This window comes from Corvus brachyrhynchos, unplaced genomic scaffold (assembly GCF_000691975.1).
Source record: "Corvus brachyrhynchos isolate BGI_N302 unplaced genomic scaffold, ASM69197v1 scaffold255, whole genome shotgun sequence".
Classification (NCBI taxonomy): Eukaryota; Metazoa; Chordata; class Aves; order Passeriformes; family Corvidae; genus Corvus; species Corvus brachyrhynchos.
Genome location: NW_008238358.1, coordinates 1,972,328 through 1,997,052, shown reverse-complemented (window position 1 = coordinate 1,997,052; position 24,725 = coordinate 1,972,328). Strand labels below are relative to the sequence as shown.

Here is a 24,725-nt window from a genome sequence, read left to right as displayed (position 1 = left end):
GTTACTATTTTTAAGATCTTTTGTTTCCCTATTTTATTAGTGAGGTTACTTGTATGGCTTCTCTGAAATAAAGTATTTGAAGAGACTGGATGGATCACCACTTCCGAAGTCACAGCTTTTCGTCCTTAAAAACCTCTTAGCCCTGTTTCTTCTCTCTTCCCTTCTCTCCAATCACCACCAATTTCTGCAAATACATTAGGTTACAGAGAGAGAGAGACAGACATTGGAAAGACGCGTCAGGAAAAATGGGAAAAAGCCTTTATAGAACAGATGCTTTCTTAGTTGTTCCTCATTTGTAAGAAGTAGGTTTTTTTTATATGGTACACTACGTTGTTGGTACAAAGCAGAGGGAATGAGAATCTGTAGTTCATGCACTTGCTCTTACAAGCAAGTAATAGAGCAAGCAACTTGTATTTTTATTTATTGACCTAGTATGAAATTGTGAAAAGCAAGCAAAACATAATGAAGAACAATGCAGGTTTTTTAAACTTTGTACATTCTTTTGTTCTGTTTCTCTATTCTCAACCACAGTGACCATCCCTTCTTCCCTTGTTTTCTTGCAAACTCTCAAATTTGCTTCTAGGACAAATGGTGGAGGCAGAATAGTGTGTCCCCTGTGGGAATAATAAATCCAGCTTACTGTTACATACAGTATAAAATCCTGAGAATTTTATGTGAGCACAGGAGATACCTTGTTTCATTTATTGCTTACTGGGATTCATGATCAATGTCTTGAATGCAGAAAGTAGTGAAAATACAGAGCAAGTTTTTAAGGAGTTTTTTTAATTGACAGCTCCCTGAAAGAGGGTCTTTGAGTTTGACTTCATTTATTCCATCCTTCAAGCAGTTTGTAACATTCTCTTCTCCCCAGATGATTCTCTGAATATCTTCTAAGTAGCACTAAGACAAGTAGTACTGTGTTTTTCAGTTACAGAAAGTAACAGCTTTGAATCCTGGAAATGGCCTACAGTTATTTTTTACATGTATGTTCCTTAATTGCAGAACTGTGATGTTTTGGGGAGTTTTTTGCAGGCTTATAAATAACTGAATTCACAAGAAATTATTGTAATACATTATTTAAAATAGATAACTAGGTATTATTCTCTTTCGTTTTGGAGATTTGTAGCTTAAACACCTTGGTATTTTCATACTGGCTTTTGTAGGCAGTACTGAGTGTAGGCAGTTGGGAGAGTTGTGTTTTGTATTGCTCTTGAGACATTCAGTGTCCTGCCACAGTGACAGCTGAAATGGCTGACTCTTCCTAGGATGCAGACTGTCTTAAAGATCTAGAAACGTTTCCAAACCTTTGGAATTGAATGCAGGTAGAGAGAAAGCAGGCATCATTCTTCTCTTTGCTAATGCATTTCTCTTTGTACCCTAGGTCACCCAGTCCAGTTCTACAGCATGAACAGGCCTGCAGCTCGGCACACACCCCCAACCATCGGGGGCTCTTTGCCCTATCGGCGGCCTCCTTCCATCACATCACAGACGAGCCTTCAGAACCAGATGAACGGGGGCCCGTTCTACAACCAGAACCCAGGTAAGAAAGTCTGGCTGCTCCATTGAAGTCAATGGTGGTGAACACAGTGACCTTCAGCTCTCTGAAATTTTATTTTCTGTCTCCATTGCAGATCTTGCATTTCCAGTATGTTGCTGGTAGCTGTGCCACAGCTGCAGTGCAAATGCAGAGCAGTGCTCAGCTTCCATTATGGCAAGCAGCTTAAAAAATACTGGCTTTGTTGCCAAATAATTTACTTTTGATGTCACAGTCCCTATCAGACAAGCTTTTGTCCTTGACTACACCATGTGTCATGGAACTGCTTTGGTGTGGGATGGGTATTTGATTTTGCACCAGAACACTGATTCTTCATTACTGAATCTTTATCTTGTGTTCTTTTTCCTTCTGGGTAATGTACAGTTGAAGCAATTGTACCCGTTACACAGGGATATGCATTAGACACCTTGGAGACACCAGTGGTGTTTGGGATGCAAGGGAGCTGTGTCATCTGCTAAGCCCACAAATAATGATATTTTATGGGTGGTCTGCTTTAAAAAGCAAGAGAAGACCTATCAGGGAGTTAGTGTCCTGTGTGTCAGCATAACACAGTAACCTTTTATCTAAGCTCCTTCCTGTGCTTCTGATGAGACAGGAGGGTTTAATACCAGAGTAGAGGAGAGTTTCTCTTTTGACAAAGCTACGGAAAGATGCAGGGGACACACTGAAGATTTCCTGTCAGGAAATGCTCTAATACCAGCAAGATTGAATGTTGACTTGCAACCACCAGAGTATGTTGGTGTTTTGTGGTGGTGGAATTTCAGGGTGCTGTGTGTGTTGGTTGGTTGGGGCTTTTTTTGTTGTTTTGTTTTGTTTGGGTGTTGTTGTTGTTTTTGGTTGGTTTTTTTGTTCAGTTTGTTTTTTTAAAGTTGAGCATTGAACCTGGAATTAGGTCAAGTGGTGGAGTCTGCATTTAAGGGGTGTGATCAGGTTGGGCTGTTACTGTTTGTGAGCTACCCTGCAGAGAGAGGTGTGTGCTGAGCTTGAGATGGAAATGCATGGTCGTGCTGGGGACAGAGAAGTGGAGGAGGTTATAGGGCTAAATTGTAGCCCAGTTGCCTGAAATATGTTGTATTTTCTGAACACATTATGTGCATATTGAAGGCTGAAGGAGGGAATAGGCAAGAAGGAAAGGGTAATAGCAACAAAAGAAACCTTTCAGGATTACCTTTTCAATAAAGAGGATTTTCAGTATATCCAGAGAGTTTTTGACGACTGCTGTGCGTTTTTGCTTTGGCAAAGGGATAATTCTCTGCAAGCTGCCATTGCGTTGTTAATAGATAATCACAGAAGATCTCAAATAGACTTTAAATAAATTGCATAACCACAGTTCAGTCTGTGTACCCAGAAAGAGGATAATGATTATGGTGATTAGTCATTTGAACTGTAAATCACAAACAAAATACTTCAGTTATACTGGCATATCTGAGACAATATAAATAAGCAGTTATAGTAAGAGACTTTTTTTTATATATCTAGCAGAATACAGAATTTATTAGCTTTGCAGTTACATGAAGCCAGTTTTTTTGGAGTTCACCTTGAAAGGGGAGGATGCTCAAGCATTCAGAATTGATGAAGAATAGAATAAGATAGAGGCACTGATGTGTCTGTAAGGCACAGGTTTAGTAGTGACAGGACAGAGGCCACAATTTTTTCTCAGCATTCCTGAAGAGAGGGAGAAAACACGAACAAGAGGGGAAAGAGAGACCTTACAAGAGGGAGAAGGGGGTGCCAGCTATGGCTTTTTGTTGTTTGTACGCTGTTTGGAAGTAACACAGTCCTGCTATTTCCATTGCTGTTTTTAAAAATGGTGGCATAGTCATGTTTGTTTATTCACAAAATTCATTATTGATAGGAGGATGAAAGGTACTTGCATTGCCCTGATCTGTTAAATGCCACTTTAGGATAAAACAATTTTTCTACATGGTGAGGCCTTTTTAAGAACTGAAAAGAAAATTTTAAGAAATGCAGACTCTAAATGATCTCAGCATATGTCTGTCCCAAATCCACTCTTGACAGCAAGCCACCTAACAAGTGTTTTCACCTTGCAACTTTGGATATCAGTATCTAAGCAGTGTAGAGCTCAGCACAGGCTAAAAACGCTGTGGGAGAATCTGGGCAAATATTGAGATGGTGGTTGCATCCCACCTCATTTGTACAGCTGAATTCTTACCAGTCTGAAGCAGCCTAGTGGAAGATTCTTTAGCAATTCGGAAATAATTTACAGGAACTGTGTATTAAATCTATCTGTGGTCAGCATGGAAGAAGGATGGGAGAGAACATTTAAGATGGTGTTTAGACAGAAGAGGTACAGTAAAGTTCTGATGCATTTAATAAACAAAATAATTAGTAATAAAATACTTATTGTATTGGCTCCTAAAGGTCAAAACTGGAGTCATTATACAGCACACAGAGACAATATTGTGATAGTCCCTGCACAGGCTGGAGCACAGACTGAGGGTAGTTAAGATACACAAGGAATGATGTCGGCTAGTGTTAGCATCACCATTGTGATTAAACTACATCAACCCAAACTAAACCAGGGGATTTTTTTGTATTTGCTTGGTGTGTTTGTCTAGAGTGATTTATTTTTCTCCATGGGAAGCCTTGTTATTTCTTTCAAAGAAATACATGTAACACATGAACAAAGTACACTGAAGAGACCAAGGAAACTGAAGCTACTCTCATATGATAGGTATGAATTATATGAATCCATATGATGTTGACTAGAGGAATCATTTTGAAATGAAACATAGCATATGTAATTTTAAGAATCCATATATGCTTTTATAGCATATATAATTGAAAAAGCAGGGACAAGAATGCTGAATTGATGAATATTACTGCTTTTCAGTAGGACTTTAAATTCAATTTCCCTTTTTCTGCTTTGAAAAAATGCAAGACCAAATCTTTTCACAGCATTCATGGTTACACTTGAAGGAATAAATACTCTGAGGTCACATTATTCAAGTCAAAGAAACTGTAATCAGAAATGTATTTCAGTTTTTTCTCAAGAGATATCAATTAAATTGTGAGATAATGAAACTTACTTTATATGGATGTACAAGATATTTTTGCAACAAAAAGGATGGTTGCTGTTAGTCTTTTCATTTATGGTGTGTGGTTCTGAAGGGGATGTGAATGTGTGTGACAAAAGAAATTCAAAGCGCTTAAGATAAGATAGTTGTTATTGGAATAAGCAAACAGAAGAAATTTTGAGACACAAGTTGTAAATGCTGTAGAATTCTTTTCTCTTGCTATGATAATGTGAATTCTGAAAAATGCTCATACCTGCCAGTTTTCTTATTACCTCTAGAATTAGTCTGAAATTTATTTAGTTCTGTCTGGTAGCTAAATAAATGTACTGGTACATGAAGTATAGACCTTTTTTCCCCCTTAATCCCTTTGGACATGATTAAATGTTTTCTGTATGCCACATACTAACAAGAAATTTATTATTTGTGCTTCTACTGAGGTGTGCTGTCTGAAAAATCATCTTGCAACTGGCTTAAAGAATATTGCTGCATTATTCAAAGTGATACTGTTTGAATATTACCCGTTTATGTGGGTTTAGACCCACATAAAACTAGTTAGCTGATTTTTTAACTAGATAACTGAAATTCACATTTCAGGCTTAAGCCACAGTTCAGTGTTGCAGCATTTGCATTGCAGAATTCTGGCTCAGCAACTGAGCTGAAAGTATGTTCTTTAACTGTGAATTCACATATATTGTACAAAGGCAGCTCTTACTGTACAAAGAGAGCTCTTCTGGTACCGGTGAAAGGGCTGTTCAGAGTTCAGTGCAGTAAGTCAGGTGGGGAGGAAACCAGGCAGCACATCTGGAATAGGCCCTGTGGTTTGGCAGCAGCACAGTGAGCTCTGTTCTACCAATAAGATCAGAAGTGTTGCATCTTTCAGATCTGCACAGTTCTCAAAAGGCATCTTTTTCTGTTTCGTCTAAAATAGCTGCCTCATTCAGTGGGGGTTTTTTGGCCTACATCTTGGAAAAAAAAGTTATATCCATTTTCATTACTAGGGATTCGTGGATGCTGTTAGTCACGTCTATAAATATCAATTAGATCTGAAAGGGGGAGAATTACAGGCAGAGAGTTCTCTTGATGTATGTGTTTAGTTAGGTCTGTTCATGAAGTGCTATATTCTGTAGTAAGAAACTTCATCTTAAGGAAATGTCATAGTCAAATCAGAAAAATACTTCAGCATGGATTCTTAATTTTATGAAACAGCTGGGTTGGAAATTTTAAAATTTTAAAAATAGAGAAATATCCTTGAAGAAAGGATTAGGAATATGCTTAAACCATCTGAGCCATTTTTCATTGAATGTCAGTCTTTTAATCCCATCTTCTTGGCAGCCTGCTGTACTGTCTGAGTGGTGATGATGTCTACTTTCCTGTTTGCCGCTTTGTTGTGTTTCTAACTGGATGCCTCTCTTTTTAATTTCTGTGGCAGCATCCCTTGCTCCTCCTCCCCCCTCCATCCTACAGGTAACTCCACAGTTACCACTAATGGGATTTGTGGCCAGAGTTCAAGAAAACAGTAAGTTTGCTGCTTCCTTGTGCTATGTTTTTTACTGGATGTGGCTTTTGGATTGAGTTGATGAAAGATTTGTCTGTATATAGCCAGAATTCTGCCTTCTCTACTGCCTCTGCAAGTTTGTCTGAAATTGTGAAGGGTGGGAAAAAGAAATAATCTTATTGGAGGCACCTGGTCCTTCCTTCTCTGAATTTTCCTGTCTAGTGTATTTTCACAAGTTACAACTGTTGGTCCCACTGCAATTAACTGAGACAGAGAGTATTATTTCAAGCAGCTACCATGGTTATAGAGATGTTTTCATGGTTGTACTGTTACTTATTTTCAGTTTCAGATACTCCTCCCCCCCCACCGCCTGTGGACGAGCCAGTGTTTGATGAGTCTCCACCTCCACCCCCACCTCCAGAGGATTATGAGGAGGAGGAAGCAGCTGTGGTGGAGTACAGTGATCCCTATGCTGAGGAGGACCCTCCTTGGGCACCGAGGACATACTTGGAGAAGGGTAGGTTTAGAGCTAGAAGAGACAGTAGGGTTGTATTTGCAACAACTTTGTGTGTGCTCCTGCCATCCTGCTTTTGGACATGGAGCCTGCCTAGGCTCCTTCATAGCCAGTATTTGGTATTACAGCATTTCAGTCAGGAGCAAAAGAGAAAGAAGAGGACCCTGATGTGTTTTTGTAGTGTCTTATGCTAATGCAGAAGGGGGGGCGGGGGAGGGTGTGTGCATGTGCCTTGGGAAAACAACTTTCTATTTGAGGCAATAATGATATTTGAATGATAGCTCTGTTCTGCTTTCCTGTGGGACTTCTTGGGCTTGGGAACTAAAATAGTTTATTTAGGTGCATGTATGTACAGATCTGTTCCATCTCACATGGGATAGCAAAATGGGATAGCAAAACTGTAAAGGGGAGTCTTTAAAGATAAGCTGGAGAAAGTCAGGCTTTTAATCAGAAAATGTTTCCTGTGGAGAACAAAAGTATAGGAAGCCAAACATTGTCTCTATTGATGTAGAGACCCATGGAAAAACATAATTTTGATCTGTATTTTTAAAACTAGATGAGCAAAACATCTAAAAGGTTTGTCTGTTTTTAGAAACACTCTTAAAAGTAATAGAAGATTGAAGTGCTTTCAATGTATGAAGAACTATTAAATAGTAGTTTTAGGATACCAGGAAAAAAAGAGATATTGACATAGGTGTGGATTCTGTTGTAGTTACATGAATAGCTCCACTCAGCCTGTGTCTCAAGCCTGTGTCTTGAGATTTTACTGCTTTGCTGGAGTTGGCAGAGAAGTGCTTGGCTATGAGTTTTTTGTAGCAAGCTTTGAAGCTTTAAAGTGAATGCGAAGCCTTACACTAAAAGAGAACTTTAATACTGAAAGAATGTATATATTTATACTGCTGGGAGTTATAATGCTTTATTCAGCAAAATAGTTTATCCTGTGGCAACTCCTTAAGTTCCTGTAAATAATATTCCATGCCACATGATTCAAAGTGGACAAAACAGATGAAAGTAAGTAGCTGTTCCAACACATTTACCCCCAATAAGTAAAGTATCAATTCTTAGGATTTGTACTTGTACTTTTGATATGACCATTCTCCTATTTAAGTTCATATGAGAGCACTTCTAATGGGGTTAGGGTAGATGACCTTTGCAATAGAAGCTGAGACACCAAAGAGGTGTCAAATACCAAGGATTGCTGTATATAGGAATGGGATTCAATATGACCCCGTTCTGTAGAGGGGTCTAGAAGTGTGGGAGGTACCTTTAACATTAAGATATTCTCTATCCTACAGCTGGGGATGGAAGTGAATGGCAAATCCATTTTGAACAGATGGAGAAATTCTTAAGTAGGATATAGTTACTGGGGATGTTGAACTTGAGGACACTGCCATATGACTGTAATAGCAACAGCCAACCTGCAATGTCCAGGGATGTGCACTGCAGTTTTCCATTGAGCTCTGTCTGGAAGTGTGGCAGGAAAAGATAAGAAAATGACCTGGCTCTGCAAATCAGATGAATGGAAATGGGTATCCAGAAGGAAAAAGTACACTTCTGCCACTTAGGGTCACAGATTGCAGTTGGTTAATTAGCCTAGCCTACATTTGTGGTCAGTTGGATATAACAGAATTCAGCCAAACTCTGTGTAATTGTTGGAAGAACCAAAGATCACTGATTGGAAGAATATCAACCTAAATGAGTAATTCTGTTTTTCAAAACTGCATTGAAACATATTCAGACAGAAACTAAAAGAGGCCCTGGCTTAGGCTGACAGGGAAGGATGCCACCTCCTGAGTCAGTATTGCTGCTTCCTGTCTCATCTGGAGCCTTTCTTGCAATACTGGCCTGGACTCCTCATAACTCGGGGCATGTGACAAGCTCACAGTTTGAACTAGTGGGACTACAGACAGAAGGATTAAACAGCCTTTTAGAGAGAGGAGTGTTGCCAGTACACAAATAACATGCTGGAGGAAGCAGTGGTGATGTAAAAACAAAACCAGGCTTCAGGTAAATTTTATGAGGCTTAACAAGAAGCAAATTTTCTTCACAAACTTAAGGAAGAGTTTCCTCCTTGTGATCATGAAATACTGAATCCATTCAGTATCCAAAGGGAATAGAGTACCCTCAAAAGTGAGAAAGAAAGGAATTGGAAGTTACCATGATCCTTGGATGATAATGATGATGGTTATTATTATTATCATCATCATCATCAGGAGATTGAAGGAAAATAACACAGTGACTCTAAGAAGAAATTTCAAAACTCTTAGAAATTTTGAAGGACATAAATGTGTCACATGTTCATACACTTGTTTTTCAAGCTAAAAATGTACTTGTTTCTCCATTTGTGTTTTGTTTGCTTAGAATTATGTCTAAAACAGTACAGAATAAGCTACTTCACAACTACTGGGACAGTTGTAGAGCTAACAACATGTGTTTTTTAAATATGCTCTAGTCACATGATAAAAAAAAAAAATTCCGTAAATACTCTGATTTTCCACTGGGATTGATCTGTATATTTTATAATCTTTTCTGGATCCAGGGTTCTGTAGTGTTGATTTGTGTTGATTCCTTTGCTCCCTCAAAAGGAAATGACCTCTTTTCTTTTGACAAGAATGATGAGTTTACTAGGACTCTTGGACAGCAGGCTTATGAACACATGCTGTTAATTTTTAATCCTTGCTTTAGAGTATCTTTCCATCTATCCCCAGGACAAGATTTTAGGATCCCTGTCCAACATACTTTTATTTTCCTTAGTGGCAGCACTGCATGTTTCATTGCCAAGTGCTCAAAGCAGTGATTGATGCTATTTGTTAAAGTACTCAGAGTCTGGCGTAACTAACTTTCTCTGTAAAACACAATGATAGTGCTGAGATTGGAAAAATGTATTAATTTGATGTCTATTTTCTGGCATTTCAGGACTATTCTATTTTTTATTTCCAAGTGCTTTGTCCAATTCCTTTGCCTTTCCTAACAACTTTTGTGCCATCAGTAACACACTCTGCAGCTATAAGAAAGATGTCCTGATTCAGCATATGCACATTTTGTTTCCACCTATCTTCTTTGTGGCTCCTAACAGGAATTGACCCGCCTTGGTGCTGTGTGCTCTGGGAGCGGCTGCTGGATACTGAGATGCACATGCACCTTTAGAAATCTAAATGTGGAAGTAGCTAAGGTGGATGGAAGTCTGGGACATCAGCATTGGCTCATTCTTACTGTGGCCTGAAGAGAGCTCTTGCTTCATGTTTTCTGCTCTTAGCTGTGCTGAGATCTGGTTTAGCACGTGTACCTAGGAATAGTTCTGAGTGGTTATAGCCATGGGGATTCACAGCCACTGCCTTGTATCACTCCACACCAAAAGTTTATCATACAGTTGGACACTTCCTCTGGTGGTCTGGAAATAGTAAGAATAGAAGAGTTAAAGGAGTCCTGGCTCACATGCTTCAAAGCATGAGCTTGTACAGAAGGGGGTGGAAGAAACTATTTCTCTCAGCAGGTCATTCTGCACACACACAGGTGAGGCAGTGCCTGGATGAGGGAGGGTGATTGGATTTTCCCCCTCTTCCCCTACCTCTCCTAACAGTCATGTTCTGTTCTTTCCTAGTGGTGGCAATCTATGACTACACCAAGGACAAGGAAGATGAGCTCTCATTTCAGGAAGGTGCCATCATTTACGTCATCAAGAAAAATGATGATGGCTGGTATGAGGGGGTCATGAATGGAGTGACAGGGCTGTTCCCGGGGAACTACGTGGAGTCAATCATGCATTACTCAGAGTGAAGACCAGAGGACAGAACACTGCATCTCCTGCTCCAGGAGCTGGCAGGGCTTCCCAGATCTCCACCAGCCTCTGGGGCCCCATCCAGTATAACTGAATGAAGGATAATTGTAACAACCACTCTTTTGGGTTTGGTTTGGTTTTTTTTTTTTTTCCTTTTCCCCCTCATGATAAGACAATAGTGATTTGAGTTGTTTGAACAAATGGCTGGCTCTTCAGCTGCCAGCAGAGGCTATCCTGAGCTATCTGACTTTGAATTAAGCTGACCCTTTCAGATGTAACAAACTTGCTGAGTAGCTCATACTTCACTCAAATTCTGACTTCTGACAGGCCTTGGGATCTGTCTCAGGAATCCTGTGCGCCCTCATGGTACTACCGTTGGAAGCAGTGCCTGGCACTGGGGATGTCCTGGATGCTTGTGGTGAAGGTTACTGGCCAGTGGACATCCCTCCTGTTTCTACACTACACTCCTGTGCAGCTGGAAGAACAGTCATGTGCTAGCAAACACTGGGATTTCTACACAGAGACGTTCCTGTAACTGACTTCCAGATAGCTGGATACATCTTTAGCAGAAACACTTCTGCAGCTGCTCTGCACACATAGGCTGACACAGGGCACACAGAGCCGGCTTTCATTCACTCACCTTTCAGTTTAGACAATTCAGATGGCTGCAGCCCAGAGGACCCCCCTCCCCATTTCTCATCTTCTGAATGCCACATATTTGTTTTGTGTTCTGCACTGATGTAACTGTGCTCCTCTCCACAGCGAGCTCCTTGCCACGGCTGCTGCCGGTTCAGACAGAACTCAGAGATGCCATTGATGGTGACGGCAAAACAAAGTTAACAGATCCTCCTGGGTCAGAGGATTAACTCTAGGGGGTGTGATCTAAGGTTCAAATCTACTCATGCCTGCTTGCACTAGAGAAACTTGCCCCCAACTTTAGTTTTATGCACAATATAATCTTAAAAATCCAATCAGGTATTGTAAATTGGCTATTTTGTACTTGATGACTAGATTTGCATATGTACTGTGAGAGCCCTGTGCAGAGGCAGGACAAACGGCAATTGTTGTCTTCATGTCTGCTGCCAAAATCTCTTCAGTGGAAGCAAAAAGGGCTGTTGTGTGTACTGGTTTCCCATGGAAATCCAAGCAGTAACTAGTAGTAGTCCTAGCTCTTCCCCATGCCCTCTCCATTGTTTATTATAATAGATATTTTCAGCTGTACTGGTGGCTTGGGGTGGAGTAATACCAAGTGGAGGCTCTGTAGCCCCTTGTGATGATACTTGGCTTTGTAATCTAGTCTCAGTTAAAAATTCTGCTCAGTGATTATACACAGATCACTGTAAGTGATGGTTGTATTAGTCTGCCCTTAGGAACATCTAAATGTTACCTTTGGGTAAATACCCCGTGCATTAACGAATTACGTTTCCTTTTAAGTCTTAGCCTGCAAATTGAGCTGATCCTGTATTGTGAGAGCCTCCTGGGCAAGGGCATCTTCCTGGGCAACTTCAGACTGTCACCTGGCCAAGTTCTAGCTGGTACCAAGAGTAGCTTGTCCAAGGTGAGACAGCGCTGCAGCCGGAGAGGCCGGTGTGTAAAACAGAGCAGTGCACGGAAGAGTGGGGCTGGCTGTGTGATGGCATTGGCACCAGTACAGGTAATTGACCCAGCCCCTTGCTTGGTAATTAGTGCAATACCAGCATGGAGGTCCAGGTTTGGTGCCATCCTGGGCAGGGAGGTGACATAGCTGCTTAGAGGGGAAGAAGAAAGAAACAAATAGGTGAGGTGTATTTGTAGGCCATGGAGGAATGTGATCACCTGCTGTAAGCTTGTGGAACTCCTGTGACAGCACTCAAGAAACTGGTTTGGTTAAAGTTGCAGGAAGGACAACTTCAAAGAAACTGGTGTGCAGATAGAAGTGGCTTTCTCCCTTGCTAATTCACACGTAGAAAAGGCACTGTTGTCTTCTTTCTGGAAGCTGACAGAATTATTGTTTGGGATGAGTGTTTGCCAGAAAAGATACCCTTTTAAACCTTTTACTCTCTGAAAGTTTTCTTGCAGCAAGGCTAAGAGAAGCAGCCATGTTCAGTTCCCTCAGCCCATCATTTCTGTGGGAGCAAGTCCAGAACCACTGGTTGTGCAGTCACTGGAATGACTGTTTCTAGTGTCATTGGGCAGGTCTAAGCTTTTGGCACAGGGAGGTGGTGCTTGTAGCCAAGGTGCTTGAACAGCAGCATTCACAAGCCTTTGGTGCTTACAGGGCAGCTGTGTTTTCCAGGAACATCAGAGCTTTCCTGGCTTCTCTTACCTTTGATATGTTTACGGCAAAAACTGAGCCCACAGTGCTCAAATGCATCATTAGGGCAGCTTAATGAGTTCCTAAGTGAGAGCTGAACCTCTGCCTGTGCACCCAAGCTGCAGCTGGCAGGTCAGACTTCAGTGAAACGTGTCGTAACCCACTCTGTGCAAGAGCTTGTGCTCGAACACTTCTGGCAGGTGGGTGGGGTAGTGTGTACTCCCACTGTATGTGATACAATCAGCTGGTTTTTCATCTTGCAAGTTTTCTGTGTTGTGAGAGCAGAGCAGTGTGAGATGAAACTTGCCAGAGCCCAGCACAGAAGATGAGGCTGAAAAACCTTGAAAGTGGAATGTGTGACAGCTCCTTGAAGAACTGGCTTTAGTCAGATGGGCCAGGGGTTAGTCTGGTCCGTGCTAATAGCACATGGAATTGTTTATCCTGCAAGAACTGCTGTGGATGGAATTTCTGGGTCATCTCCTGCTGGTTTTACGCTTTATTATGCAGTACTAATGTAAAGAAATTGGTTGAGTTTTAGGCATATTTTTATTTTGTACAGATTTTAATTCTGTTGCTTGTTTGGGGATGATGTGATGTAATGGTCATAGACCAGGCCAAGGTAAACAGGCTTTGTATATTAATGTTACATAGATTGCATGCTAGTAAAGTCAGTGAGGGTTGTGTTTCCAGTTTTGTCCCTTGTACTTCTACTTGTCCAAAACCTTCTCTTCCCCACCCCTTTTTAATTTACAGGTTTACTTTAAAAGGGGGTGGAAAATGGGGGGTGGGGGAGAAACACCTCAGTATTTTAAATAAGGTGCACATCATCTCGTCACTGCTGAGTTTTGCTGCCACAGCTCATGGTGTTCTGCATCACAGGCTGTTGAAGCGGGAGTGTGTATGCATGAGAGGTGGGGGAAGGAGACACCCCAGCATAGCCCAAAGAGTGCTGAATGGCCAAAATGTGTATGTTTCTCCCTTTGTGAGAACTGCCTTAGCCCAGCCAGCTGTTTTATTTGTGCACAGAAATTGTTCAGCATCCTCTAGCGGTGTATTTTGCCTTGGTTTGCTGTGTAGCAAAGGTTTCTTCCTCCCTCTTGGCACCAGGGACAAAGCTATTAACTACAGCTGCCTCTCCATCATGTGCCTGCATGAGAGGAGGTCTGACTGAGTCTGTCACATCCAGTGCTGAAGCAGGTTAATTTTGGTGCCTTCATTCCAGCTGAAGAGAGATGGCTGAGGCTGCATGTGTCTCACCCGTTCTTTCCTCTCTTCTCTTCCCCTTCCCCCCAAGCTGTTTGAGCAGTGGGCTGAGAGGGGCAGGAGAAGCGACCAGCAAATTCTATGCCTGAGTGTCCCGAGGGTGTGTCCACATGTGGTGGCTGGAGTAGGCACCAGAGAGCTGAAGCAATGCTGGAACACTTCCTGGTCTGACTGGTGAGATACAGGCAGACACTAAACCACTGAAGAGCCATTGCTCTCACTGCAGGACAAGAGGTGTGGCATGGCCCTGAGGGAGATGACAGAGCTTGGTGTGTGTTACCAGGAGGCTGACCATGTTCCTGGAATTCAGCTTGTCCTTGCACATAGTTGAGTTGGATGTCATGAAAGTGTCTGGAGATGGCTGCTGGTGTGAACCACAGGTCCTGTGGCGTGTGGCTGGGTGGCTTACCTGTGGGTGCCAGAAAGGCTTAGACCCAGCTAGTTCTTGCTAGAGCAGTTTGTTCTCCTTTCACAGCTGCTGGGCATTTTCTTTTCTTGCTGCTGAGGATTCTTGGTGACAGCCAAAGTTGACAGTGGCAGTAATGCAGCTTCTGAAAAGTGACACTTTTTATCTGGGGTATTCCAGTTGATCATGAAAAGAAAGCAAGGCAGCAGCAGGACTGAGGAGCCTTTTCCAGCAGAGGGTGTGTGGGCTGCCTGCCTGCTGTGGATGTGCGCGTTCTTGACTAGAGGTGGAAGAGGACTGCACTGGTACTGTTGTACTTCTGTGTTGTCTCCCACCTGTGCTTGATGGTGACTTAATGCTGTGCTCTTCCTAGCAGCCTCCACCATTTCCTGGCAAATGCTGTGGATGCACCTCTCTGCTAGAAATGAGCTTGCTTGCTTTTTTATTAGTTATGTCTGTGGGCTCCAGGCATAAAGCAAAAGTTCCATGTTTTCCTTTCTGGAAAGAATGGAACTTTATGTGGTTTAGTAAACTGGGAGCATTTTACAGAGCTTCTTCTCTGAGAGGTGCAACAGGACCTTTTGTAAAACAGGTGATGTCTGTATTCTCTGCAGGCCCTTTTTGGAAGTTGCCTAGAGGATGCTGTTGAACCATGGTGCTGTGGCTTTACTAGGAGCAGTAGCTGCATTCAGAGTATAGAGAGTCTCTGATTAAGCACTGCAGCATTTCAGGCATTACAAAGCCCATGCAGAGACTTCAGTACGTATGTTGGCAACCGTGGCAGTGGAAAACGTACAGCACTGTTGAATTCACTAAGGCAAGTATTTACAACACTAACCTCTAGCGAAGGTGGTGGTGGAAACTAGGCAGCAGCAGGATGATGGGCTACAGCGTCTGGAGTGCCAGTTACAAGAATTTACTATGCTTACAAGTATAGTCACCTTCCCCAGCTTCTGGCATCTCCCACTATTTGGCACTGCTGCATTTTGTGGATAAAATGATTATTACACAGAAGTCAGCACAGTACTAGAAGGGAACAATGTGTGGTTTGTTTTGGGGTTTTTCCCCCACAGTAGCTGAAGTCAATGCGTAGTAATGGTCCTATTACCTACTTCTGATGTTAAAACTTCAAGCATAGTGGGACCTCCACCTTCAGCTTGATGCAGCCAAGGTTTGACAACTGCTGGTAGAAAGAATTATTCACAGATCATGGTGTTCTGCTGCTTTCATTTGAAAAAAAACCCCACCCATGTGTTTTGTGCAATCTCCAGGGGTTTTTTTGGTACTCTAAATATACTAATTTTATTAGCACCCGTGCTTATTACAAGACCCATTACAAGACACTGATGGCAGCAGTGGCCTGCTGTCCAGAGGTAAGCCTACACCCAGGACCCTGCTAAACACTGACATGGGGGGGGACCCTGCTGAAATGAGTGCAGGACGTTTGTTCCAGTTTCTCTTCACACCTCTGAAGAATTCTACCACTACTGACTAATAGCAAGAGCTATGTACAAATTTATTTCCATTACAGCGCCTCGGTAAGTGCTGACATGTCCCAAGATTTTTTTGTAAAGAACAAGTGCTTCTTTTCACATTTGAAAAAGTGTCTTTTGCAACTTGCATGGACTAGTAGTTTCTATGAATTCTCTGGAGATGTCAGTGTCTAACATGGATTTTGTCCATGCACTTTTTCTGAAAGCAGATACCCCCTTTTGGTTTGCAGTTGGAGCAGCACACTGTGCTTTTGCTTTTGGCACTGCTGATGCAGTGGATGGATGCAGAGCCCACTGAAAATGACCAAGCCCACAGGACTCTGGGGAGCTGTATGCCGCCAGTAATGTTTTAGTGTGTGTGCCATTTGAACCACCTTCCAGTGAGTGCAAAAGCCAATTTTTAAATTTTTTTTAATTGTACTTGGAATTAACTGTTGCTGTGTACTAAACCCTCTTGTTATGAGCCCTAAATAAAAAGAACGAAGCACACCCCGTATGTTCTGTGAGCGTGCCACAGCCGTGTCACATTCCTTGTCTTTGGCTACAGACTTTTCAGCGCACTAGGGCCAGGGACTGTGGCTTGTGCGTGCAGGAGTCCTGGCCCTAAGGATCTCTGAGCACAGCATTTCCCACAGCAAAGGTACAAACCTTGGCATCCAGCCTGCTGCCTTCACCAGCTCCGACCTCTGTGGGACTTCCCCTTTCCTGCAGCTGCTAATGTAGTTCTCAACTCTCTGCTGCTGAGGGCTGCAGGGCAAGGCTGAGAGCACTTCCCAGGGCAGGGGAACAGAGCTGCATTCCCTACGGACCCCAGAGAGGGGCCACAGCAGCACTTACCAGGCAGCAGCTGTTCTGTATGAGCAGAGCTAGACAGGACTCTGCAAGCCTGAGGAAGGTGCAGATGGAAAAGGTGAGCCTTCACACGGGGTCCTCTTTAGCCCTGTAACTGGTGTGCACCACGTGGCTGGTACAGCCACCTCTGACCCACTGGAAAGAACTGTGCAAAGGAATAAAAGTTTTATTGGCAGTGAGCACAGAAATGGTAAGCTGTAGGCCATCAGCTGCCTGACCCCTACACAGGGGAACCACTGATGCCCTGAAAACACAGTGTGGGTTCTGAGCTCATAGAAAAGGAAAATTGCAAGACAGAGGATTAAAGCAGAGTATTAAATTTAACTACATCTTTATTGAATTGTGCATATTCCATTGGATAATGATCTATATTGGGTACTCTATAACGTATTTCTTTTGTCCTCTCTCATGCTTAAAAAAGTATATTTATACATATATTTATATATATTTATAATATGGCAAAGCTCCCCCCAACCTGAAGCTATTGGTCTAAAAGAGCTTTGATTTTATTTTATATTTTTTTTTTTGGAAAGGGAAGAAGAGGGGAGGCAATCCCATTGAAAGATAAAATGTGCAATTTTCTTTTTAAAGCAGTAAACATGAATGTATTTACAGCACTCAGCACAAGTTTGCTGCACAGACAAATCATCACTGCAATGACACACTTGCATCTCCAGTATTATACAGAATATTCCCAGTGACTGGTAACAATTAGTGTAAGCCATAAACCAAACTGCTGCTCCAGTTAATTTCTGGTCCACTGCAGTCCACTAGGAGGCCTAAGATTTCCAATTACAACTTGGCCAAAACATTTAGTTTTTCTTTTAGAAGTACAAGTGCTATTGTGCTGCACCAAGTCAGCAGCAGGGTGCCACGGGCACAGCTCTTTGCTAAACTGTCCTTTGCAAGGGTGTACCCAGTTCCCAGGCTTGGTTAAAGGCAAGGGACATCCACCATCTAACACTGGCACCCTCATCTCTCACCAGCCACGTGCTAGAGAGCAGCAGTATGAGACTGCTAGCAACAAGAGACTGGTGTACGCACATCTGCATACCTCGAATTTAGCTCTGAATGCATCTCTGGCATCTTGGGAAAGCTGGGAGCAAATTATTTTCCACTGTAGCAAATGGTAGAATTCCAAAATCTCCTAAAAGACAAGTTGCCTTCAAGCATTTAAATAAGGGGGAGGGTAGTATCCACAATCTATTACTGAAGGTCCTTCTCACTCATTTATCTAAGTCCCTGCCACGGGGGAATGTGCATACAGCACTAGTTTCCGTTCCTCCTGGTCTTCCACCTTCTCTAACTCCCCTTTACCCAAGATCATCTGCTCAGCAAAGAGCTCACTGCGTCCTTGCCCTACTGAGTGCCTCAGAGCACCAAATGATCATTACCCAAGTCACTATTTTCCCTCTGGTTGGTTAGTAGCAATTAAAGTAATTTACACTGTGCGGGATAAGCATGTGTGTTTGTCATCTCATTTGCAGTTTAGTGTCTTAAAACTTTTCAAAACTAGACCAAGCCTCTGTCACAGTGAGTGCTGCCCCCTGCAACAAAACCCTGGTTTGGTCAGTCTTCATGGACATTTTTTAACTGAAGGAAAGAAAATTCAAAAAGGAAATAGACAAACTCAGAATTCCAAAATAAAGCTTAAAACCCCACCAGCATGTGGCAAAAGACATCCAAGAGAAACTATCCCTTGTAGTGTTAAATCCTCTCTAGTTTGGAGTCTGCCTCAGTGGTGCAAGGGAATGAATGCAAACCAGGTGCCACAAATGGGCCCCCAAAGTAGTAAGATTCACCTGCAGCTGAGGAGCACTGTGTGACTGAGAACATAATCTACACCTTAACAATGCTAAAAGGAAAAAAAAAAAAAACCAGCAACCAACCAAACTATGTTCTGGCTGCATCCTCACTACCTTCTGCCAGGAATTTATACTGCTTTTCTGGAGTGCAACTGATTTTAACATGACACTAGTTGAAGTAATACTCGTATTAAGACCCACTTATAATCTTATTTTGAAAAAGAAACAGATTTACCTGCGATGGTACCACTGTAGCAAAACAATTTGGTTCTATGCTGTTTTCTGTAAAAAGCAGAAAATTTCTCTTTTGCCCTTCTGCTGTTGAAATGGCACTTTAGGTTCCTTACACTGTGGAAAAAAATTTTAACTGAGAGGAAGACTGGCCACACTTTATCTCTGAGCTGATATGATTTATCTGGTTGCCTAAGGGCACAGAAAGAAGGAATTAGAAAACCTTTAAATGTGCAAGCCCAGAACAGTAAATGTTAAAATGCACTTGTTGAAAAAACTGCTTCCTCTCCCATCAGACCTGAAACCAAATGATCCAGGTACCTGCACTTTGTTTCCCTGATGTGTCACTCACTGTTGCCCTGCAGGCAACTGCAAAGTTCAGGAGAGGAGCTCTTTGGCTTTGAGGTCATCACCAAGTTAGAGCAGTCGGTGGTGGTCTGCCGCAGGAGGAAACCACTGTGCAGGGTGAAGCAGGAAACTTCCTCTTCCACAGAAAATAACACAATTATTTAGACACTTGTGCCTAACATCCTCTCCCAGCCACAGCTGTTAGAAGACTACACAGGACCCCGAGCATAGGTACCTGCAACATGTTACCTATGGTTTGTTTAGAACCTGTGTTTTTTTTGGTTTTAAATATAATTTCTCATCCAAGCTTAGTGCTGCTAGAAGAGCCTAGTATTCCCTTTCAAAGCAACTCCCCAACACCTGAACTGTGATGTGTCTGAGAATAGCTCCCTGCTTTCTGCACCTGGGCTGCAGGCACAGAAACCTGGCTGAACAGGGCCCTGCTACTCAGAGGTGGATGCTACACTGCATGGCAGAGGGGAAATGAAAACGAAATGTGGAACAGATTAACAAACACAGCTGTGCTTGCTCAGCTGCCCCTGCAGCAGCAGGGCTTCCCTGACAACCATCTAACAAGTGCCCAGCCCCTGCGCTTCCTCACGAAACGCAACTCCAGCCCTGCACTCCAGGTTTTTTGGGATCAAAGCACCAGCTACCTTTCTGTCCGCAGTATGAACGCTCAGCCTTCACATGCCCATTTTAACAGTGCCAAAAGGATTACTGCCCATGTTTGTAACATTTTAACTGAGGATGAAATTTTCCTGCGTGTCTGAAATCCAGCCCCTTAATTTTCTGATTTAATAAACATAATGGTGCAATTATGAGACAACTGCACATGGGGGAAAATAACTTTCTTGCAAAATAAGGTGTACACATTTACTGTCACAAAACCAGTAAATATGCTGGAAAAGTGAGTTACAATGGGGGGTATCTCATAACCCGAAAAGGCAAACCAGGTTGTCTGAACCACACTTGCAGCCACATTTCCATGCTCAGCTGCATGAGCAAGCTGCAGCCACTCACTGGATCACTACTGCCTTAGGAAGGAAACTGCAACTACAAGGAGTACTGGGTGCCACCTTTGCTGACATTCATTCTTTTTGCTGCAGACTTGGGAGTTACGCAGCTGTCTCCCAGCAAACTGTTGGCAGCCTGCAGTAGTAAGGATGGATTCATTGCCTAGGGAGAGATACTGGGGACATGAACTTGGCCACAGGAAAATGAGAACAAAGCTCAAATGCCTCTGAAGAAATTGCACTCAAAACATGGATGTGCTGAGTCCAAAGCCCAGAGGTACCCGCACTGAATGAACTGAAGTAAAAGGGCTGAACTGACGCACACCAGTGAGGCTGTATTGGGGAAAAGAAAAGCAGGTGGGGCAAGCAGAATTTCCTGACTGCTCTCACCGGGGAGCACATGCTGCATCAGCCCAGCTGGATCTTGCCATGGAGCAGGAGAATGTGCCTACTTCCCTGTCATGGCTAAGGGCAAAGCGGTTACAGCTGTAGTGAGCACCTTCTGCCCACTGGTGCTTCTGAGCCCCAGGAGCTGCGTACAGTACAAAGCAGCACGAGGACCAACACTGAAAATTACAGCACCCATGAACTGCAGTAAGCTTAACAACCCTCCTGTGACATTATTCACCAGCTACACTGAGCATGCTTAAAATCAACAATGCAAATGCTTTTAAGGACACTTTGTAAGCACAAAAATAGTAGAAACAAAACTTGGTGAACAATTTGAAAGATACAAAAAAGTGCCTTTCCATAGCAGTGCTTCAAAAATGCACACAATGGTATATACTCTTATTGCTCAAAAAATCTAGTCTGAAATATTAAAACAATTTCCAGAGGTGCTGAAACAGATTTAAAAAAAAATCATATGAAACAGGTCAGCACAGACAGCACCACTAATTTTTCTCTTTTCATGATGCACTTATTTAAAACTATATAGCTACAGATGTGTTATTTTCTGCCTCAAATTAGCAAAACTTTTTTTCCTATTCATAAAATATTCACAAAGACATTTATTTTATTATTTGTATTTTAAAAAAACCAACTTTATAACAAAAAGGAATGGGGGACACTGTCACAATATTTCTTAAATCTATCATCCTGAATTACTGTAATGAGAGATTCATTTATATTGGTTTTACACATGTGACGATACTGCCAGGTCAAGCTGCTGTCTTTGTGTCATTCTTTGGGGAAAGGAAAGCATTTAAAGTTTGCTTTTGGAGAAAAAGTAAGCAAACAGTGAAATTATTTGCCCTATGAGCCTATTGACAGTATCCCCATGGTCACAAGGGAAGCTGTAACAGCTGAAGATGGGGTAGGTACAGTCCAAGTATTTTAGCTGTTTTACAAAGGCTGTGTCCCACCACCCTGCAATGAATGTGCAATGATACATAAGACCACTTACACTTGCACTACCTTATCACAAGGTCTGAATATGTGGGTAAGACTGTACAATCAAGCTACTGAAGTAGCTGCTGAAGAAAAAGGACTGTCATACTTGATCTGGTGACTGACTGTAAATTGGTGACTAACAAAAAACCAAGCAAATCAATAGTCTATTTTCTACTCATATGGGTCCTCAGATGAAATTCCTAGCAAATATTATTGCCTCTTAAGGTCCTTTTACTTCCGGTCGTCTTCCTTGACTGCTAGAAGTGCAACTTTGTGATAAACAGGTTAATGCACTGGTCACGTTCTCCGGCAGGTCAAAGAACAGAGAGAGAATTCCTACTCTGCTTGTCCTCAAATTGCCACTCCCTCCTCTCTTTCCAGAAGGGAAAGTTTCCTGACAATTTCAAATCAATTATAAACATTACTTTTTTTGCACATTTCCAGACGCTTGTTTTTGTGAAGACGCTACATCTTACCAGGCACAGACCAGGTGAGACTGGATGCTGTGCATGCCTGTGTGAGCACATAATGCTTTCTACAGAAACCTACCTGTTCATTCAGGGTAAGAATTACACGGACAGCTCATGGATCAGCGTGGGTCAGCCTTGGGGGTTGGCAGGATTTTTGATTGCAGGAGTCCTGGCAGCTTTCAGAAGGGGTTAACACAAATATATTCATCTTGAGCCATAGAAACAAATGCTTGAGCCTACTATTAGTTAGAATGCATAATGGTTTGGAATAATATATATTTATCCTACTTAACTGCATGGACAAATAAGTTTGAAATAATTTGTATCAGTGTATATTTTTAACTATTTGAAAGGAGGGGGAGGCTCTTTATAGTATAAATATATTTCACTCCAGCCCACTATATATAAAATCTATTTCTTTCCTCTGAACATACTCATTTTCAGTAGTATTATGACCAGAATGTTTTGGTACGTTGCATCTGTACTTCTCAATCAATGGACAATGTACAGTTACCAGCCGAACACCTCAGCTTTGCAGAATTTACCCACCACAAACTGCTGAGAAGTTTGTGGGTTTGGGTTTTTTATTTCCTTTCTTTAAAGTGCCCCCTACATCTCCATCTTTATGATAAGATTTCACCAGTTAGAGTCCAATTCCAGGTAATATACTGACCGAAACAATAAATACGGTTCTACAAAAACATTCTGGTTATCTTCTATAGTTGCGACGAAATAGATCACAATATATTATATACCTACACTTATAATACATGCACAAACATGTCTCACGTGGACAGACACCACAAAAAAATTATCTCCCTCCCCATTCCCTAAATGCAGAAAAAGTAAGAAAATGGGGGTTTGGTCCAATCCATAAGAAGGGTAAAAGAAACTGAAAGAATGAAGCCAACACCTCTCTACCCACTTTTCCCAAAAAAGTATCAACGCCCCTAAGCCCCCAACTTTTTTAACCTAGCCATGAAAGGGGAATGTCTTTACGTTTAGCCTTTGCTGCAGTTTGAGATCACCTCTTTTGATGGGGCTATCATCCACATCCCCACATTCTCTCCAAGTGTGCAAGATCACAGGCCAGCCGATCACAGGGCAGCCCACAAGTCATGGAGAGTACTGGCCCCTGGAGACTGACTACCAGTCCCGTGACAGCTTGGTGTTCTGATCCCTTTTGGGGGGTGCGGGGGGTGGCCCCCTCCGTAACGTTGCATAGCCAGATATATGACTGCCCCCAAAGCTGCTGGTCTTCTGCTGGTCAGCCAGCAGCTCTGGTGGGGGTGGAGGCAGGGCCATGTCGTCCATGGTGGCAGTGGGCTCCGTTCTGGACATCCGCGCAGAGGAGAGGGAGCCGTGCCGGGTGATGGATTTCCGCTGCAGCGTCCGGTTGAGGTCTGCCAGGAATCCCGGCTGAACGCTAAGGCTGGACTTGGGTGACGTGGGCACTTGTGGGCCAGCTGACCCTGGGGGCTCTGTGACCTCCGCCTGTGTCAGTCGGGTGCTGTCGTTCCGCTTGGGGCGTGTGGGTGGTGGGGCTTTTTTCACTGACGGTTTTGACCATGCCTGTGGCTGGGGATTTACAACAGCAACTTTTGGGGAGGTGCTGCCTGAAAACACAGATGGAATTTCTACTGGAGGGGGAGGAAGATCTATGTCCGGGGGGGGTGGTGGGAAGTCTGAATCGGATGGTGGTGAAGGGAATTCAACCACAGGATCCTTTCCAGACACACTCGGAGCAGAAGCCTTGGCTGGGATCCCACCTTGTGGAAGGACAATGGGCAGGCTCACACCAGAAAGGTTGAGCTTTCCTGGCTTTGGAGGGGCTGGAGGAGGTGATGACTCCTTGGAAGGAGATCCTGACGGCTCTGATGAGTGTGCAAATTTGCTGACAAGGCGGTCCACTGAAGGCCTCTTGGACTCATGGTACTCAGTGGAGCTTGTGGACTTGATGCTGGAGTTGCGCTGAGGTGTTGGAGGTGGTTTCTTCCCTCCAGGGCTTGACGTCTTGCCGGCCTTTTTGACTGGAGACCCTGATTTGTCAGGAGGGGGAGAACCTGCAGAGGAAGCTGGGGAAGGAGGTGGAGGAGGAAACACTAAACTGCTCTCTGGTGGAGGAGGGGGGAAATCTGGTGAGGGAGCAGCAGCAGGCTGCCATTTGGGCTTTGCCTTCACTGCTGGAGGTGACTGTGGAGCCACACTCAGTGGAAGGGGTTTCAGAGGCTGGGGCTCAGTGGCAGGTGGCGTGGGAGGAGGTGGGAACTGGCTGACTATCTGCTTCACCACCGACGGCACTGGGGACTGAGGGGATGGAGGAGGCTTTACTGAGAAACTCTGCTGCTTTGGGAACGTTGCAGGGGGAGTGGGACCAGGAAGGGCTGGGGGCAGAGGAGGCACCTGGGGAGAAGTGACACTTGGTTGTTTCTTTATTGCAAGGGGCAAGGGCACAGTCACAGGGGGAGTGACATGTGTGACACCTGGTGACGCTGCCTTCCCACTAGGCTGAGGGGGCAGAGCTGCCATGACAGGCTTTGGGGGTGCCTGGGGTGGTGGTGGGGCAGGCACAGGAGGAGGCGGTGGTGGCAACGAGGAGACAACAGTAGCCTGGCTTATATTTGGTTGAACCTGATGTATCTTGGGGGGCGGTGGTGGTGGTGTGAACTGTGGCACAGAGGGGGCACAAGGTGCCGGCTTCAGCTGTGCCATGGCCGAGCCCGGTGTGGGGGGGGGTGGTGGGGGGGGGGGGGGCGGCGTGGCCCCCGTGGGGGGC

At 43.4% G+C, this 24,725-nt stretch overlaps 2 protein-coding genes across 2 annotated transcripts in view; one reads left to right on the top strand and one right to left on the bottom strand.

The window, feature by feature from the left end:
- ABI2 (abl-interactor 2) overlaps positions 1–16,336 on the top strand; it is a 39,640-nt gene extending 23,304 nt beyond the window's left edge. Inside the window, 3 exon segments of the mRNA XM_017735576.1 lie at positions 1,382–1,540; positions 6,432–6,605; positions 10,204–16,336. Of these exon segments, the coding sequence (XP_017591065.1) occupies positions 1,382–1,540; positions 6,432–6,605; positions 10,204–10,379 (509 nt within the window). The 3' untranslated portion in view covers positions 10,380–16,336.
- A 665-nt stretch (positions 16,337–17,001) lies between these two features.
- RAPH1 (Ras association (RalGDS/AF-6) and pleckstrin homology domains 1) overlaps positions 17,002–24,725 on the bottom strand; it is a 59,901-nt gene continuing 52,177 nt past the window's right edge. Inside the window, exon 14 of the mRNA XM_017735562.1 lies at positions 17,002–24,719. Coding sequence (XP_017591051.1) covers positions 23,096–24,719 — 1,624 coding nt within the window. The 3' untranslated portion in view covers positions 17,002–23,095. The remainder of the gene's footprint in view (positions 24,720–24,725) is intronic.